We start from the raw sequence: 20,562 nt of genomic DNA, 5'->3' as shown, positions 1-20,562 counted from the left end.
ACATAAATGCCATTATTATTATTATATGGATGAAAGAATTCAACACATTGGACCGCATGAACATTCAAACTTGACCCAATGCTCTTATTGCTCATGTTGGCTCTTCACTACTGCCTCAAGAAAATTGGATGACATTATCATAAGTCAAGTGTACAACATACATTGAATGATTGATATTGTATCTGCCTTTTCAGTATCAAGAACTAAATAAATAATAAACTTGGTTAGGGCCTGGCCTTTCGAGGACATCGCTATCTCCCTTTGACACCAGATGCTGAAGCTTAGTCTTCAATAGACACTCATTGCTCTCAACGTCATGGGGTATTATTTGCTGTACATGTCCTACAGAATTTATATAATCTAAAGGGCACATAAAATTTAGTGGCAGGTTGCTTCAACCTCACATAGAGACAGTCCAGGCCATGTAGGATATTATCTCAGCAGATAGACAGGAGAGAAAGGACAAAGTGTCTTCCACAAGAGAAAGCCTTTGCATGAAATGCAAAGAATCTTTGCCATTCCACCAAGACACAGATGCCCTTCAGACTGCTTTAGTTCAGCCAGTAATCTGACAGATTACTCAACATTCTTAAGTTTGTTTAACTAAACTTCACAACACTCTTGCTCCCATTGTCCAACCTCCAAATAGTAATGACTATCCGTAAACTAACTTCTTACAACACAAATACATATATAGATGGCTTCATAGAGTTCATGCTAAGAAAATTCTAGTGTAGCTCTAATTTGGTTTTCTTTTGCCATCTGACCATTATGTCTCAATCACCGAGCAATCAGAAGCATGTCAAGGTAAAGGAATGGGCACCCATTAGTTGCCATGACCTCAAGGGCACTCACTCTGTACAATCCAACATAATGTCAACAGGAACCCCCCCCCATCAAGAGAATTCAAATAAAATCAACCCTGAACACTCCAGACACAGAGAGTTCACATTTTATTATTGTATTGTGAGTTGACACGATGACTGCACTCTTATGGTGGAAGCCACAAAGTTTCACCTAGACCATGTGAATCACAAACAATATAGTAATAGTCATTTAGCATATTCGAAAAGACACAACAGCTCATAAAATTACATTATGATAGGTGAGAACAGAGGTCTATAATTTTGTGTTGTCTGCAACCCAGGAACAATACATTGCACACAAAAAGAAGAAAGTCTTAAAACAATGCCAGCATTAAAAGAATAGAAAAATTGGTCACTGCACAAAAAGTATTCACATTATAATTGATATATATTGTATTGCTCTTGATTAAATCAAAGTAGCCAAATACTACAGCCTACAGGTTAAAAATAATTCTAGAGGTAAGTGAATAGAAGCATAAATGTAGATGAACACAAAAAAAAGTTGGAGCAAAATGTTTAATCTGAATAGTTTAAAAATGATTATGCTACTTCCAAACAAGCCCATGACTGATTAACAATATAATTTTAGATTGAATTTCAGATTTTAAAAAAGAAGAGAATTAAAGAAACATAACTTACTAAAAATTAAAAACATGGTAAACTATGCGAAAAAATGTATGCAAACTCCAAAACACCTCTACTTACAGCTCAAACCCACTACCATATGGTCAATCTTAAAAAGCAGAACAAATTTTAACAGAAATGGCCAGTGGACATTGCAATAGAAGTGCAATGTTTTGCCATTCAAAGATGCTGCAAATATAGAATAGCAGTTAATTTAAATTATTGGAATTAATGACAGATGCATCCTTATCAGGAAACGGTGAATCCATTTAACATCAAGTTCTTTTAGAAGAGCAACTGATTTCATTTTCAATAAATGTATTCAATACTAGACAAGAATCTGCAAAATTAAACACAGAAAAAAAAAAAATGATGCCTATGTATTAACATTTTTCAGAGACACAGGTTTAAAAAACAACAAGCCACACGTGGGAAAAAGTACACTATTCACCTGTCCTATCAATTCTCATCTGCTGTTTTGGTTAACATTTTCAGCCTACTTAATATTGAAAAGACTTTTCCCCGAGGAACTTACATATAAAGTAAAATTAAGAATTTTGTAGTAAGAATTTGAACTAAAAAAAATAGATGGACATCAGAAGCTAAGGATGCACAAAGGTAACAGTTGACACATAAGGAAGTTTAGGAAACTTGGGAGACTGGAGAGGGGTTGGGGGTTAAGCATGGATGTGATCACACTGTGTTGCAACATTAGTGAGGGTTTGACAAAAGACGTAAATGCTGAGCAAAGAGGATCCCTTGAACCGTGTTGTTATTCATAATCTTGTACTAGAAAAAAAAAAAAAATTAAAATGTGAGGTCAGTCAGAAAAGTAAGGTGAAAATGGCTCCTGATAAAATAAAAATCTATGGACCAGTATAAACCTTAAAAATTACGTTGTAACACTATTCAGCAACTAGTTAGTCAATTTAGAGGTCTTCTTTCCTTTAAACCTGTACAAATCAAGACTGCGCACTCCTGTCTCTGACTATTCCTCTATGACAGTCACTGTGTTTGACGAGATGTCATACATGGATACCTTCTGTGGTATGCTGAGTATATTGGCAGCAGTTAGTAGAGTAGAGTATACTGCCTTTGGCACATCATTTATATATATGTGGTAAGAAGAGCTTTTTTTTTTAGTTGTGACCCTTTTCATCTCACTTTTTGGACAGCCAACACATGTCATTATATTCAAATTCCACACACTGCAAAATCCCCCCAACTGTTCACACAGAAACATACTGATCTACATCAAATGTAGTAACAACTCATCAAATGAGCCATGACTTCTTCTTCATTTGCTATGGCATCTACATATTTCTGTAGAGAATGCTTCGCTTGAGGCACAAAACAAGCCAACCTGTACTCTCTACAAGCTTATTGCTGTTGCATGATCAATTTCATAATATATATGTGAGAAAAGCTAGGAAGAGTGGAAACTTTTCAGTTGTAAAACATTCATTACATAAGAAAAAAGTCTGAGACCTTCAACAGCCTCAACACTTTCTCAAATTTCTATGGTATTTTTGAAAAAGTTGTACGAAAATATGGAGCCTAGTAAGGCAAAGAAGTCTGCTTTTTGAAACATTTCACCCATGCGAAAGACATGAAGTACTAAGCATTTGTAAGACCATGTCTGCAGGTGTATTGGACAAAACAAAGTGGTAAACTGCTAAGATTGAAGGGTATTTTAAAGCAAACTTGGTTATTGTGACAAAATACATTACAAAAAGTGAAAAGCAAACAAGAGAAATAAAAAAAAATCAGTTGGGGGCCACAGCCTTCTCAGAAGTTTATAATTCAATGCAGTGAGGCATTCTCTCATCCTTGAAATCCTCAAAATCAACTTTAAGTTTGCCTTTCCCACAATTATGCTTCTTATTGTGATGACGTTTAGGTGCGGAATGCTTTCGAAATCTGTGAGAGGCCTTCTTATGAAACTTCGTCTTTAACCAGTCTCCCCCGTGATGTTGCTGCTGCCTATGGTATTGCTCCCGCTGCTCAGCCCTCTCAAATACCCAATCAGAACGGTGTTCAAAGAGTCTCTGTTTCTCTCTCTCATTTGCTTGCTCGAAGAACCAATTTGGATGTTTCACGCCTTTCCCTTTCTTTTCCTCTTGCATAGAATGATAAAAGGGACCCTCTTTCCCCCTTCTCCTGCCGTGAGCTCTCTCAAAAAGCCAGTCAGATCTGTGATCTTGATGTCGTTGAAAAGCTCGAGCCTCCGCTTTTTCAAAAACCCATTCTCCTGACAGATCATGGGCAGCTCTTTTAAGCTTCAGATTCATGGTGCTTGTAGCATCTGATGCCTTTTCTTTTTCTCTCCTTGTTTCAAGGCGGTACTTAGCCCGCTCTAAGTACCACGTATCTTTTGACTTGGTTTGCACCGTCCCCATGTCACCTTCGGTTTCATTGTGGTCCCAGTGCGGTATACTGTAGTCTTCAACTTCATCTCCCACATTTTCAAGTGTCTTGAGATTCAATACCAGCTCCTCTCTGCCATATTCAACATAACGACCCGGAGACCATCCTTCATCATCCTCCTCATCGTCTCTATGATCGTTGTTATCATTGTCATCATTCCTTTTGTAGCTTCCATGTTGCTGATCAAAGTATACAACGTCTGATTTATCATCACTGTCAACAAATGAAAGACGAGGTAGCACCACCATATGGCACCAATTATCTCTAAGAGTGTGTTGAATGTTTGGAAGGACGCGATCAACCCCCACCCACCACCCCAATTGACACTCAGCCCAGGTGATGTCAGACTTCAGCAACAGATTGCTAGAACCCCACTGCTCAAGGAAACCTCTGAACTTCCCTACCATATCAACTGGATTGATCTCTTTTTTCAAAACCATACCTGAATGGGCTACCGTTTCCTTCATTAACTTTTCAAGATGCTTTGACACTGCTTTAATCTCATCCTTCAACTGGTTTTCATCCATGTTGCATTCTCTACTGAACTTTCCCAACACCTTGCAAGGGTTCTTGCGGACCTGTCTCTGCCATACAGATCGAATCCATTTCATGCACTCGCTGCTTATGTCCACTTCACGACTTTCCCCATTCACAGGTAACCCAGAACAAAGTCTCTCAAATTCCATGATCCCTTTAGGAGTGGACGGCTGCCGTTTCTTCACAAAGTAGCTCTTTACTTTGGACAACCACTTCTGCCTGTCTTCCCACGCAGTCTGGATCTTCCCCAGAAAACCCACAAGCTTCCTACCCACTTTCCCTACTGACTTCCTTGTTCTCTTAATCAGCTTAAAAATCTTCCCATGCCACTTGTCATTGCGAGTGTCCTCTCTTTCTTGTTTTCTAGACTTCTTGGAGAACTTATTATCCACATACTTAGAATCACCTTTCATATTTTCCCCTAAATTTTCCGTGTCATGCTCTAAAGGCTCATCATCTTTGAGTACCTTGCCTATCTCGTCCTTCACATCCCGAATGAGCATATTGACATAGTTCATTAGAACTTCTTGATCTGGCATAGAGCTTTCCCAACTTTTACCGCCTTCTTCTCTGCCACTTTCAACACCCCGAACCCTCTCAATCATTTCTTCTGCCTCTTCCCAAACTTTGTTTACCGAACTGACAACAGATTGCTTAAGTTCAGCAACACTTGACATAAGCATGGACAAATTGGCAAAATCATCAAAGACAGACACATTCCAGCGAAGAATGTGCTGTGTTAGAGTGGTGAGGTTGGAGGACAACAGTTTCTGCAGACACTCCACTTGATTGGCTTGCTCTCGCTCCTGCTCCCATCGTTCTCTCTCTCGTTCATCCTCCCATTCCTCATTCTCTCGCTCCCGCTCCCGCTGTCGGCGTTCGGCCAGGTACAGTTGCTGCCAGTGCAAAGCTCGCTCCTGCTCTCGGGTCAGTGACTGCTGTAACTGTTTGACATCCAGCCGGACCCACAGAGAATCTTTCTCCAAAAATTCTGAGACAAAAAGAAAAGAGAAATAAAAAGGAAATAATAAGACACTGATAATAACTATTATTAAATCTCTCAAGCATTTTATTTAAAGTAAGCATAAAAAACCCACCTGACATTCATAGGTAAACAACCCCCACTTGAAGGGACAAATATAAAAATAAAAATACAACTACGGAATCTAAAACACATTCTTTCCTTTCCTTTTTTTTGTTGTAGCCTGAACACTACTCAAGCTGACTAGCAACCAGCAAGGAAGTTTACCTTTCATTTATGTGCAAAAACAGTGTGATTGACACACGTTTAACGAAATCCAAGCTAAATTTCATAAATAATTCAGAACAAACAAAATTCTAAGGGTTTACCTATTATGCCTCTATCATAAAGCATAATTTTTTTTTGCATTGTGGTCAATTCAGGTGCTCGTCAAAATAGTAAATTCGAAGAAACCAACATTCTTTTTGCCCACTGGGAAATTTTTTTCAATTTTTTTGTTTGTTTTGGGCTCAATACCTTATATCCATTTAACAACACATTCCTCCTTGAATTTTACCAAAAAATGTTTATCCCGTAAAAAGTAAATTTACAGTTTCTCAAGGACACTCCAGATTTGGAAGTCAGCCGACTTTGGTGGCTATTTTCACGCTAATTTTACCTCTGACACCAGGTGACCCCCACGTCCTTCAGTTGCAAATATCTCTATTTTTATTCAAGATAGATAGTCTCTTTTACAGGCTTTAAGATTACACCAATAACTTAAAGCGACCAAAATTGACCTGCGCCTGATTCCATTGTTTTGTGGAATACATGCATTACAATTCACAGTCAGTGCAATGACCACTGGGTGAAGAGGCAGCAAGTGGACCATACACTTTGAGTTAAGACAAACCGTTCTCAAAACTTTGGCTTGATGTCAAAAGGAAAGAAAAAACCCAGCAAAATACTAAAGAAGGTAAAATCTTCAGACAATGAGAGTGGACAGGGAACACTGAACATCGCAGGCAGCCAAAGATCATTATGAGGCACTTTCAAAGAAAAAGGTGAATTCCTTAAAGGAATTTTTTTGTTATACCCTGTGCGACACATACTCATACAGTGCTCACCTCCTTTTCTGGTATGTGCTTCAAGACCATATCTCTCAACAGCATCTGAGTTTATACCACCAATGGTATCATCTTCACTTGCCACGACCCCATCCTCCTCCTCTTGAAGTAAAGCTGAAACGTCAATCTCCTCACTCGGAGGGACAGAGTCGCTTTCACCGTCTAGGGTGGAACTATCACTCTCAAAGTCTTCATCAGCGTTTTCATCATCTACTTGTTCCTGGTGATCATCTTCATTCATGTGTGCAGTAGGCTTGATGTATTCAACTCTCTCCTCCTGCTTCTGATTTTTGTCTGGGTAATTTATGAGAGCCAACTTCAGTGTGTTCAAACGTGGTGAAACAGTGTAATAACATGGCCTAAGATGTTTTGCCCTTGAACAAGCTGCATAAGCAGCGGTGGCTTCTTGGAGTTTTTCAAGAATATCATGAAAATTCTTGTCCTCTTCGAAAGCCTGAGGAAACAAGAAAAAAAAATCCCTCTTAAGGGTCAAACTTTGAATAAATTGAATCACAAGGCCAGAAAGAAATGTTACAGTTTCCATTTCAATCTTTGCACACTACAGAATAGCGAGATGTTAGGACAAAGCGGTTAAAGCACAGCAAAGTTTGCTATACAATTTGCAAGTGTTACTGTCATCTCTGGAACCGTCAAAGTGTATACCACCTGGAAATAAAGACACTGCAAGCCCCAGGCCCACTTCACAGTTTCTGCATACAAGCAATATTTTTGCATTTACCAAGTCCTCATACTTTTCACTTTCTAATACGAAACACAAGGGCATCAATTGCAACATTTCTACTTTTGTCCTTTTATACACTGCCCGGTTCAAAGACAAATAAAATCACTTTGAATTTCTTTTACCTGTAATAGTTCCATCTTCATGAAGCATGAAACATCTCTTACTTTTTGAAATCTCATCTACTGGCAATCCAACAGAAAGAGTCTGGGTATATATTTTTAAAAATACGATTTTGAGAGCAAGAGAAATATTGCATTTAAAAAATAAAGCACGAGCCAGACTTACATGAAGCTTCAGAATGTTGAAAGCGTCTTTTTCTTCAACATCATGTTTCATCTGAAAGCAAAAGAGATTATAAATTACTAAAACAATAATAATATGCTACCATCATCTATCAAGACCAGGATGAAGAAACAAGAATGGACCTGGAGACTCCATGAGAAATTGATTAAGGACCAGCCAGAAGGGTTGTGTGTAAATGGGGACTTGTGCACATCGTTATGAGATGAGGACTGAACAACAAAGTTGTGAAGACACTTGTAATTAATTTCCAAACAGTATTCTGTAAAACCTCGAAATTAACTAATTTGCTACGCCGAGCCGTGGGCAGCGGCGTGGTGCAAGTGACTTCCGTACGCCAAGCTGCCCCCAACGGCACAGGATTGAAAGTTGAAAAATACACAAATAAACATTACAGATGTATTCTACAAATCATACTGAAAATTTTGGTGTATAATATGTTGATATTTTTATTTTAATTTGTGGCCCCAAAGACCTTTGAACTGCCCACTAGTCATCATCTCATTTCGCCCTCCCGAAAAATATTCGTCCACAAGCCAAAAATAATACGTAGCGAATGACTTAAGTCTTATCCTCCATCTGGGGCACAAATAAATTACAAACACACCCCCCCCCCCCATTACAACACATTGGATATGGACTCCAAATAAATGAACATTATTATATTATTATCATTATTATTAATAAACAGTACCTTAAAATCTCATAATCGAAACACCCAAGCGCACAAATGTAATATAACATTTAAAAATTCATATATTTCTTCAAGGCAATGTCACCAAGAACACTTTAACACACATCTCATATATACAAAAGGACTACAGAATGCAGTCAGTTTAATGAAATTTACAACTATGAAATATAATGTCAGGAAAACATTCAGTAGTATGAAATTTTACATATATGAAACACATTGCAAAAGCATATATTAACCCTCATCCTGCGGGAGTTGGGTTTATGTCACTCGATAAGCCAATTTCGGCACCTCGCCTACGTTCTGGTCCTGAATCAGTGTAGCCCCTGGCTCAGCGCAGCGCGCATCCTCTTACATGTCATTCGGGTCCAGAGTCGGATCCCCATTCACGCAGGTAAAGTGTATGTGCGTCAGTCTGCTTGAGTTTGTGTGCGTTTGTGGCCTTCTTCTAGAACCGCCTGCGTTGGTTCGTAATCGAGGCATACGTCTCATTCAAAACATGCCAAGTTGGTAGCCCTAGATGTTCGTCCAATGAAATTATAGAAGAAATTGACCCACTTAGACATGAGGAGCTCGAAAGGATAGTCAGGAAACAAGACTTCCATTTCTCTATACAAAACATTTCAAATGAGCTTCATTTTGTATGAAATGATACTACCTGATAAGAAATAAGCTTGTTTGATAGTTTTGAATACCATTGTGCAGGAACAAAGAACAATTTGAGTGTAAAACATTCGGAAATTGACCTAAATTATCCCCTTTCGAACCTCAGGTCATTCATAACAACAAGAGAAAGGTTATTCGAATGGGTGTAACTACTCGTAATGTCTTATCAGCTTGTGAGAGGGGGTTATTCATGTGTTTGTAACACTTTATAAATAGAAAGCTATGAAAGATAGAGCACGCGCTATTTTCATCATCGGTGGACACACTCCCGCGGTATTCATGGCGAAAACACAATGTTCCCGGCGCACGCGCTGTACACCAGCAGTACACACTGAGTGACCCCGGCGGCCTGCCTGGCACGTCCGACGTAATCGGTTGCAGATACGCATCTGGGCACAGACGCAGGATAAGAGTTAATAAGAAAGATCTGGCATTTTAAAGAAGGTGCATTACTGTGAACGAAGATCAAAAATATTCTGACAATTTTCCAAGGACACAAATTGCTTGCCAAGTGGCCAAATCCTGTTTTGGGACACTTCTTTGGGTTAGTATTTTCAATACCTTGCTGATACCTCTCGACTTGACTGACTAATGGGCATATTGGCATTGGTGATCGTTCCTCCCCCCCCTTTGGGTAGACCTACTATATTAATCAAATTGATCACCAAAGTTGAATTTTCTTAAATCAGTTAAAATTTTCTCTTTTCAATGGTGTCAAATGCACCTTGGAAGTCTAGACCACCACCATTCCTGGGCCTACCAAAAACCAAAATGTTGGTTGTAATACCCAGTTAGACATACTTTCACTTGACAACCAAGGACAAGCATGCAGCCCACAACCAGGAAGAGATTAAAGTGTTAACTACAGACCACCACATTTTAACTTAAGGCAATCTGATTGAAAAATTAAGGCAAAATAAACTGACAAGTCATCAGAGTAAAATCTTCCACAAAAATGAAAGATGATGAAAACACAAAAAGTTCTTATCTGTTCTCAACAGAAGTAATGAAACTAAGACAGTACACATTAATATTAAGTCTGAAGTATCTCCTACTTAGAAAACAAATAAAATCAATGACACCCAATTCTAATGTAGATTTGCAAGAGCTACACATTTGTGTCACGACATGGCGTTCGTCAATTTTTGGGCATATGGGGTTATTGGTATAATCTTAAAGCCTGTTCATTTGCCTTGCTTTAGGCGATAAAAAATTTCCACCTGTATAGAACAGAAATCGAAATATTTGTGATTGAAGGAAGTCAGGGTTGTCTGGATTCAGAGGGGAAATTAGAGAGAAAATGTCTGTCAAAGTCTGGTAATTTCCATAGCTAGAGAGTCCTTGAAAACTGGAAATTAAAATTTTTGAGCCTCTAAGGAATTCCGCGGCGGAGTCAGGAGGGGAAAAACGGGTCAAAGGGGCCCAGACAACGTAACTGGGTTAAGGCCATTTTTGGATTCTTTGATATGTCTAAGACCGGTAGAAACATGTAAAATGACATAAATTTTGTTATAAAGTGGCAAAAATTACATTTTAAAAGGGTCACCATCGCTTAGTTTTGGTTTGGTCGTCGTGAATTCACCCGACTTTGAACGCCTGTGGCATGAATCAAGTCTCTCATCAATTTTCATATATTTCCTTAAAATATTGGAAGGCTGAAAAAATATTATTTCAACTTAAACTATACTTCATTTCATCGTAACTAATTCCTTTCTATGGAGCCACTGATTTTGTAAGGGTCTGAAGAGGTGAAGGTTTACATAGACCGAAGTAAACAAAAAAATCTGTCTTTTTTCTAGTTTTTTGCCGTTTTCTGAAATTGACCTTCTGATCACCTTTCAGACGCCAAAACTCAAAAACTATCCAGCAGAATTACATTAAACTTTGCACACTTATTCTGTATCCATTTTTAAAGAATCACTCTGAAGGATTTTTAAATATATTTACTCATAATTCTGTTTCAAGAGAATTGATAGCCCACCCCCCTAATTTCTGGCTTTTCCGAGATTCTATGATAATGAACATTTTTTTTTTTTTTTAAAGAATTAGAGTTTTTAACTTAACCAAAAATCCTCCTGAATGATTGTTAGAAATGCCTATAAGACCATCTGTGCAAAATTGCAAGAAGATATCTTGAATGAATTTTGCAAACTTGTCTTCTGAAATGTTTAAATATGTTGGTATGGAGCGGCATAAAATGCCGCGCCCCACCCCCAAAATGTGTACTTGCAATATTTTTTAGGCTTAAACCATCACTACTCATCACGTTTGGGCCAAAGAAACTAATGTAATGGGATATTTGTTGAAGGAAGTCTGATTCTGTGTTGTCAGTGTAGGGAACCCTTTAATCAATGCTTTTCAGTAAAATCCACACAGAAGTATGTTTTTAATTGGATATAAAAGGTGTTGAGCCAAAATAAGAAAATTATTTTAAAATTACCCAACGGTAGGCCTAAGAAAAATGTCAATTTCTTTGATTTCATTATTTTGACAGGTGCCTGATATCACCACGATGTCTCACATTTAATGGGTTTTTTTCACATCTGCAAGACCCTAAAAAACAACAAGCAGAGTATTGCGAAGGCTAAAATATTCCAATAGCAATTTCTCTGAAACAAGTACTGTATAGAAATTAAGCACTGACAAATATGTCACTCACATTGGTGTATAACCTTTCAAAAGTTTCAGCCGTGTGCTTCAAGTCCCTCACTTTCTCAGCCTCCTTTTCATAAGCCTTTTGCCACTCCTCAATTTCCAGATCAGTAGCTGTAATTGAAGAAGGAAATTTAATCATCCTGAAATCACTGAGACAAGATACAACTTACAGAAGCTAAGACAATGACCCTAAAGAAATACTGTGAAATTAAACAAAGAAAAGAAATTTTAAATAATAAGAAATGGGACCATAAGAAATAATATTATGTTAAACACCTTCATTTTAGTCTCAATACCAATAACCAATTTGCCTCTTGAGTCTAGACCAAGTTCATATAAAAAGGAACTTATATTTATTCCTAATCAAAAGTGCCAGAACCGGCAATCATAAGGACTGACCAAAGTTGAGAAAAAAGAAAACAACAAAATTTATCATTCTTTTGCACTCCTTTCTCCAGCCTCAGTAAAATAGGAACTCTCCTGTGTTGAAAGGACTGATTTAGTGATTGAAAAAATAGAGGAAGGGATCAAAAATAGCTGGAGTGACAGCCATTTAAATTGATCCGTGACACTTGGAAGGGTAAAAAACTGCAGGGCCCTGCTGTGTAAAGATTTCAATATTCAAAGAATCAGTATGGTCGGGCCTGTGTAAAAAAAAGACCAATAAAAACAAACTAATTTTGACCATACTTCTGTCATTCATTTTTTCACAATGTTCCAACTATTTTTCAGTTTCATCATCTCAACTGTCTAATTAATTTAAAGCCTTATCAATTCTTAATCTACAATGCAAGTTTCTAGTACAGGGGCAGATTGTTTCACTGGCAACACTTCATTGTTGTAGATAAAAACTGTGGATAAGGTAGAGCAAATATCCCACTTCATCTTTTTTGATAAGAGAAAATTGCAAAAACAGGACTACAACACTTAAAATCATAAAATGCATTTTCTTAAGCTGGGCAGAAACAAACACAGCAGGAAAAAAAAATCTTGTGCAAACACTGAGCACTGGTTTAAATTTTTCGGAGTACCCACAAAGAACAATTTCGAATGGTTAGCTGACACCTCTCCATGTACGTCATTGAAATTGTCATCTACAGCAGATAAAAAGCGCAAAACATAAAGCAAGATGCTAATCACATACCCATTATGATGCCAAGACTAATTCCCATGGTGAGAATGGCAGTCAGCAACACAATGACGTTCAGCACATTGGTCAGATGGTTGTTGGGCATGTGTCTGTAGTTACGGGCAACATTTCCAGCCACTAAAGGGAGGTCGCCAATGTCGGAAACAGACGACAAATCACCAATGTCATTGTAGTGAGGAAGAGAGCCAGCCTCACTCTGCTCACTCTCAATGCGATCATCAATACTGTCTTCGGTTGACGACTCAGTTTCTTCATCCCCATCTTCTTCCTCACCATCAGAGCGATCCCTCCCCAAGGCACCTACATAAGAGAGATGAGTCTGTCGTTTACAACTAGTTGATACTATTATGCCCACATTCCACTATGACCAGATGATTGTAAATGCACAGTTGAAATTGTCCAAAACAGCCATCTAATTTTGATAAAAGTAGTTGAATCAGATAAGGGGAGCCTTGGAAGGGGTGAAATGGGAAGTGGTATTTTTCTACAGGTGATAGTCTTGGTCAGGCCCACACTAAAGCAGGTTCAACTGTAAATGTTTTATCACACAATAGACATAATTCTGAACATTTAAGAGACTGGCACTTATGAACAACCCAGCCTCACAGGGATACAGCATCTCAACAGACAGATGAAAGTACTCTATAAAACAATTTATCCACTTCTGAATTGAACTGACATCTACTTCTTCTATGTTCAACATTGAAGAGACCAACCATTACATCACAGACATCAGCGAACTAGATAGGGGCAACAGAAACACATACAAAAAATAATTGAAGAAGCAGGCCCCTTAAGGGTTCAAATCAACCACCCAGTGAACAGACAAAATAAATGTTAAACAATCAACAGCACCTGAGACACTAAAGTTGGAGTCCTATTTACATCACTCACATATACAGACTGAATTTGAACCCACCAAATACACCACAATGAAAGTCGACGCATCAGTACTGAATACACACACTTAAGCCCCCCACACAGATCTTAATAAATCAGACTCAAAGATGAAAAAAAAAAGATTACTAGTAAGTCTTTCGTCTTTCATTTTCAGCAAGTTTTAGGTGGCCAGAGCTTCATTGATATGCTTTCTCTTCTTATTTTTAATTTCCTGTTCCAATGGTGTCTGCTTAAAACCGAAACTGAAGGACCACCAGATATTTTTGTGTTTAGCCCTGTTTTTCATTTAGAATGATTGCTCAAATAGTGAAGAAAAAATCAAGATTCTATTTTATTTGGTTTACCACAGATTTTTTAAATTAACCATGTTCAGTTTTGAGCAGACTCCATTGAATTCCCTATTTTTCTTTCCAGAAATCTTGTGTTTTTCAAAGCATGGTGCCTCCAGCTTGCCAAGACATCAATCTTTTGAAAGAAAGAACACAGTGCCCCAATGTTATTATCACTGAGACCTATGCTGTACAATACATCTATTATCCATCATTAGATGTAAAAAGGATAAAAATTTAGTCAGTTATTTTAAATGTTGCACTGATCTGATGACTAAATCAACATGCCAGTTCTAGGCTCTTGGCACAATTTGAAAAGTACACACATGCACACACACACCAAACATACCTGACAGCATACACTTAAAACGCATACATTTAAAACAAATCCCCAAGTCAACTTAAACAAATCCTAAAACCAAATGGTTTAGGAATTCATCTTAGTCTAGAGATCACTGGCAAAAACATAGTAGATGCATGATTAATTTACCTTCATTTCTCATGAAGTTGAAGTTGGGACCAATGGAGGAATCTGTCCTTGATATCCTCAGAGGAACCATGACCCTTTCAACTCTCTCCGCAGCCTGGCCTGCGTAAAGCACATTCTCTACCTCTTCAGGACTTCCTGGGTCCAAACAGACAAAGTCAGAATCTGAAAAGGCAGTGAAAAGTCTAGTAACATCAGTAATGTCTTAAGTGCATGCCACATCATAAGACAAGATCTTTAAAAAAAAACAAAAACACACATTAACATCAGAAATCTTTGACACGCAATAAATATTATTATTAACAAAAAAAATACATATATTTTAAAAACATTTGTAAAATACTTCAACAAGCTGTGACCAAATGATTTCATAATTCAGTTATTAAATTTGGATAATTTCATAGATATTCTCCATTTCGGCATTCTTCGGATCTTGATCTTACCAACTAAAATGCAACATTCAGCAAAAACAAAATGATGCACATTTTAAGTTGAAGGAAGAAATTAATTCAAAGAAACCTCACATATTTTAGTTCAAGTAGACAATCCTACATTTTTTTTCTTTAAAAAAAAAGTCCAAATTTACTTTACATACAATCTTAGGGAAATGAAATTGAAAGTAGGACAAACACAGGGCAGAATATCAGAACACACCTGCATCACTATCATTTCTGGTTCCGGCACTGGCATCAGCTCTAGGTGTGCCAGTGGCCTGGGCAAAGTCAGTGTCCTGTACACTCACAGGACTCAGATTTTCATCTTCAAATTCAGCGTCTGCTTGGTTCATCTGAGGCACATCTGTTCTGCCACTGACATTCCTGAAACAGAACAAGATATGTTTCTTGAACATTTTCAGGTTCGAGAAAAAACCTAAGAAGAAAAAAACCTTAGAAGAAAAAACCCATGCACAAAGCAATTCTGTGTAAAGCCTTTGAAATTCAACAAACATAAACATATGTGTCATGACGTGGTGGAATTAGGTGCTTGTCATTTTTGGGCATGTGGAGTTATTGGCAACATCAGCTTGTTCATTCGTCTTGCCTTCGATTAGAAAAAATAGAAGTAGAGATACTTGTGATCGACAGAGGTAGGGTTCACCTAGTTTCAGAGATAAAATTAGTGAGAAAATGGCCGCCAAAGTTTAGTGACTTCCACAGCTTGAGAGTCTTTGGAAACTGAAAATCAGCAATTTTTGTCCCTTTAATCAGCGTTTTTCAGTTAATTCCACACATAAATGTCTGTTTAAATGGGCATAGAAGGCATGGAGCCAAAAAGTAAAAATTCTAGAAAAATTTTCGAACTGGCAGAAAAATACCGATTTCTTTGATTTCAGTATTTTGACAACGCCTCATTTCACCATGACGCCTCGCATATTAACTTTCTCATGAATCTTGATTCTCAGCACGGAGTAGGTAAACATTACAATGGCTAGAAATCCCAGTAATTGAAACCATCTCTTTCACAATTTTTTTCACTATCTTTGCACTTAAAAAGCCATACTGTCCTCAACCACAGATTACATAAACACATCAAAGAATTGTTACATTGTTATTTTAGTAAGTCTGTACTCATAACTAAGAAGAAACAGAACCTACAAAAGGACTAAATTTTCATGTCATGAAAAGACTTTTGGGGAAAATATTGTGACACTTGAAAACTTACTGTTCCAACATTTCAGCACAGCATGCACCAAGAAGATTTTCCAGTCCATCACTGTCTCTCTCTTCTTGTTGCTTTGGAGGATTCTCACTTCCAAGGGAGCAGCTGAGAGGGCGCACAGGTGTTTGCTCATCAGTTCCTTCTGACTCAAGTTGATGAGTCTCCTCAAGAGAAGCTTGTTCCAGCACTGGCATTTCGACAGGTACTTCTCCCTTCTCACAGGTTATAGCATCTTGCTCTGACAACACTGGTCCTTCCAAATTCATGACAGAACTAACTTGCTCTTCATCTTCAATAGCTGCTTGCTGAAGGTCGGCGACCCTTGCTTCAACAGAGCTGGAAGAATCAAAATTGTGCTGTGTGGGGTCTAATTCCTCCACTGGGGGGTGTGAAAGGTGAGAAGGGTGGGATGAGCCGCAGACATCATTGACAACATCGTCATCAACAACTCCATCATTCTGGCCTGGCTGTTCTGAGTCAGCTGGAGCACTTGGTGAATCCTCAAAAACCACTGCTCCATCTGTGAACAGCAATGTAAAGAAAATTAATTACAAACAGAGTAGACCCTTGTCGCAACTGAAAATAGTTTCATGAGAGGGATTCAAAAGCAGTTTGCAACTTATTAGGCTCCGCTAGTCAAGCCATCAACCTTTGTCTTAAACTTACATCATTTCTGCACAATTTGAAAGAGCAATGAATTCAAACAACTTTCAATATAAAGATTTAGTCAAAGAAAGAAGAACTCTTTGACAAAGATAATTGACACAAACTCAATAAATTCAGCCCCCTCCCCAGCACCATTGTGTAAATACACATATAAAAAAAAGTAATGTCATGGAAAGATTTGTGAACCTAATCCATGCTTGTCAACTAGGGTGACACTGCCCACTTCTTGTGGGTGACTGGGTCATTTTGGTGAGTGTTGAGGATCCCACTAGTAGTAACACATATTATTTAATGCCCTGATAGGAAACACAAGAAGGTGGGAGGTACAAAAATTTTAGCCTTTTACAAGTGATAAAAGTAGGCACTGGCTTTAAAAAGGTTTACAACGAGTGATCTAATTTTTCAAACCTGATTCTTGCTGAATATTCCATCCCCTCCGAGATGAGTGGGAATCTACATTATCACTGTCATCCAATGACACCACCTCAATAGAACTTTCGCTGCTTTCAGACTCCCCATCACCTGGCTGAGAAAATGTGAAAGCTCTATAGCATAAAATATATTTAATGGCTGGTGTGATTTTAAAATTTTATCATCAAGAAAAAAAGAAACAATAAAACAAAACAAAACAAAACTAGAATCTCTTATCATAGACATCATCAGTAGAGCTTTTAACAGATGATGCTAAAGTGACCAGCACAACACAAAAGAATAAAGCACAACGCTCAGTAATTCCATAAAAGATAGAGGACTGACAAAATCACATCCTTTACATCGCCACAACATAGTGAATCTCCATTAAAATTAGCATTGTATCTTTGCCTATGTGGTTATGCCAACTACTGAAATAAAAGGTTAAACGGCTGAATATATGCAACAGCTTCCTCTGTCCCTTTTCTTACAAACATGGCAGCAAAACTTACAAGACCTTTGCAAGGAAAATACCACGAAAGTATTTCTTACAAAAAATTATAAAATCAATTTAACAATAACAACACTCACAACAATCTCTCCTTGACTGCTGATGAGAGTCCAGCCAGACAAGACCTGGGAATCACTCTCTTCTGGAGAGTCTGACATCCTCGATCTTCAATTCAGTACTGAAAATGGTAGCAAAAGAAACAGTGACTTTGAAATATTGCCTAAAACAGCATTCTATTTTTGTTTGATCCAAGTCAATGAAAACAAATCTTGTCACGTTAACTGCTAGGAACCGCCTTTCTTCTTTCTTACTGAAATAAAGTCACAAAGAGCTTCTTTAATTTTCTTCCTGTTTTTAAAATGTATGTCATTTCTAATCTATGCTGTTTTCAGGGAAGTCTCTTTTGTAAAATGTGTATATTTTGTGTGATATGGACCCAAATGCCTTAGACTAGACAGTGAATAAAACACTTATCTACCCACCTACGATTTTCTTTGTGCGGAGACTGGAGGGAAGATCCACTGAGACTACTGAAGCTGTTTACTATGTCTTTTCTATTTCACTTCCACGCCCCCCCCCCCCCCCCATGATCCTTTTACCATCTGACATTGCTCCCACATTAACATATCAACTCCTAGCCCTAAAAGGTTTATCAGGAAATTATGTTTTAGTAGGTTAGCAGGCCCTTTAAAATTTCAGCTGATAGATAGAAAAACTAGTTCTTACCCAAAATATATTGCTGTTCACTAGATAAGAAAGAGATCTAAATGGGCCACACACTGATACAATAATAATCATAATAATGCAAAAGGCCAGGATGTGAGTGCCAGTAAGAAAGACATTCACTTACATTGTCACCTTGACACAACCTTGCAAGTGTATAATGTGGCATTCAGTTAAATTACAAAACAAAAAAGTCCTCTTCTCAATAATCCCCTGTAGCCTACTCAGGGTGCGCTAGAAAACTACTGTTCACCTTCAACGCCAAATTAATCTTTGACTCAAAATCTATGGATGCCAAAGTACGAATTACATAAATCTGACTTTTGAAACTTTATCAGAATCAAATACCTATTCAAAGTACAGTGAGATCAGGTTAGACATAAAAGGAGATCATTTTGTCGGATGTTTCTCTAGTCAAATCAAAGGGTCAGTTCCTTGATATAAGTGTACACATAATATGGGTGTACCTATTCGTTGAAGAAGTCCTTGTTTGTCCCACCTTTAAAATTTCCCTATAGACCTTTACCAAACAACACTATGCTAAGCAAGCAAGAGTAATTTCATCTTGAGAGCGAGTCATTTTGATTTGTGCATAATAGGCCTAAAAGCTATGAGTGGAAACAAAAAAGTTGAATGCGAAGCTGCTTCCTGATCCACAATCTTCTCCCACCTGTTGCCAAATAATTGTGAGGCTGCAGAAAGATTAGGCTCTAGCTCTGGTCTTTGAACTTTGAAGTGTAGTGCTTAAAAAGTCTGGCTGTGGTCTGAGGTTAGATAAATATTTATGACTACTGATGCCTTGTCTCCAAGTATCCAAAACAATAAAAAAATAAACAAAACAGACCTGAAAAGAGAGTGAATTGGCAGCCGTCTCACCATACTTGTAATTATTTTCCATTGGGGAAATCTGGGAATTGGTTCCACCTGCAATTACAATCCTGACCTTGCCTTAACCCTAATCATACATCCCCACCCCTGTACTGCACCTCTAGCCCTACCAGCCTACCTTACTCTAATTCTTATTGCTCATACCCAAAAAGTTACTTTCCATATTCTTGCACCCTTGAGGTTGAAACTGAAGATTGCCATCCTATCTATTCTATGGCCCATTGGCATTGTGATCTGAAATGTTTCTTCCCAAAGCTTTAAGTAGCAAGTCAGGCAAAGGCCTGTTCCATGGACTCTCGAATAACACCACTTTCAGACATGCATTATACAACACAATGAACAATGTAACAATAATTTATTTATCTACATTGGTTCACTGGTCCAAAAGGCATGAGATAAGGATGCATTTGAATAGGCCTAGCCCTAGCCTATTACCACATCTCTGCATACCTAGCCTAGGGCCCAAGGAAAAATGCAGGTCAGGAAGTAGAATAGAACGTCTCAACAAAGAAGGATGATGATGATCCAGAAACACAAAGATTTCATAGAATACATAATGAAATTAGAGACTTTCAGATGAAACTGCACTCCTGCCAAAGCACCTAAAGGACTAGATCTAGATCTAGAAAGTTTGATTTTTTTTAAAGGCTATGATTGAAACACCAACACTATCATTTTCCAGAGTCGGAGAGACATGAAACTGAAATACTCTTTTTTGGCCTTTGTGTGGGGCCAAGTCTTTTCTTTGACTTTGATGGGCATCAAACGTCATGATTCGATTCACTAGAAGCAAAAGTAGAGGGCAACAGAGGAAGGGGAGAGGCCTAAAAGAAAAGAGGAACAGGACCTAGGCCTACAAACCTGGCTTGGAGTCAAAACAACTCAGGTATGCAGAAGAATGGCAAGGGACAGAGTAACTGAGAGTGTATTCCAGAAGAAAGGTCCGAGTCCGAGATGCAACGTCCAACTGCTGCAGGCGGTTCATAGGATGAAAGAGAAATCTAGCAGTTACCTGTCTGAGAGATGCCAGTACCATGGGTTTTAAAGCTATAACGTATAACTAGGGAGATATCCAAGGGAATAAGAACACGTATCAATGACAAAACAGGTAAAAATAAAGTCTCACGCAACGAATACTGACCCAGATCCTTCAACTTTTCTCCAGCCCCAATCCCAAGATAAATAACAACATGACCCCACCACAACCTTTCGAGCTATGGTTGCGACAGTTGCGAACCC

General features: G+C 38.1%; 1 protein-coding gene across 3 annotated transcripts; it reads right to left on the bottom strand.

Annotated features, from left to right (window-relative positions):
* Positions 1–936: 936 nt before the first annotated feature.
* LOC101851543 lies at positions 937–20,536 on the bottom strand. Of its 3 annotated transcripts, none has more exons than XM_005089332.2 (11): positions 20,465–20,536; positions 17,793–17,890; positions 17,199–17,316; positions 16,128–16,644; positions 15,120–15,283; positions 14,469–14,630; positions 12,744–13,049; positions 11,604–11,710; positions 7,570–7,620; positions 6,543–6,996; positions 937–5,445 (listed from the first exon to the last, which is right to left on the bottom strand). In XM_005089332.2, exons 2-11 carry the CDS (start codon positions 17,868–17,870, stop codon positions 3,287–3,289), a joined length of 4,116 nt encoding a protein of 1,371 aa, XP_005089389.1. In that variant the 5' UTR covers positions 17,871–17,890; positions 20,465–20,536; the 3' UTR covers positions 937–3,286. The 3 variants fall into 3 exon arrangements, with proteins under 3 accessions (XP_005089389.1, XP_005089390.1, XP_005089391.1); XM_005089333.3 differs by lacking the exon at positions 20,465–20,536 and adding an exon at positions 20,336–20,415; XM_005089334.3 differs by lacking the exon at positions 20,465–20,536 and adding an exon at positions 20,185–20,275.
* Between the last annotated feature and the right edge of the window lie 26 nt (positions 20,537–20,562).

The sequence above is a fragment of the Aplysia californica genome, unplaced genomic scaffold (genome assembly GCF_000002075.1).
Source record: "Aplysia californica isolate F4 #8 unplaced genomic scaffold, AplCal3.0 scaffold00005, whole genome shotgun sequence".
In the NCBI taxonomy this organism is placed as follows: domain Eukaryota; kingdom Metazoa; phylum Mollusca; class Gastropoda; order Aplysiida; family Aplysiidae; genus Aplysia; species Aplysia californica.
The sequence above is the reverse complement of the archived record's forward strand: the minus strand, read 5'-3'. Positions and strand labels throughout refer to the sequence as shown.

Coding starts and splice junctions, on each gene's coding strand:
- LOC101851543 (XM_005089332.2), bottom strand. CDS start 17,870: ATGTCAGACTCTCCAGAAGAGAGTGATTCCCAGGTCTTGTCTGGCTGG. Junction 16,645..17,198: donor GAATATTCAGCAAGAATCAG/GTTTGAAAAATT, acceptor TGCTGTTCACAG/ATGGAGCAGTGGTTTTTGAG. Junction 11,711..12,743: donor TAGTCTTGGCATCATAATGG/GTATGTGATTAG, acceptor CTTCAATTACAG/CTACTGATCTGGAAATTGAG.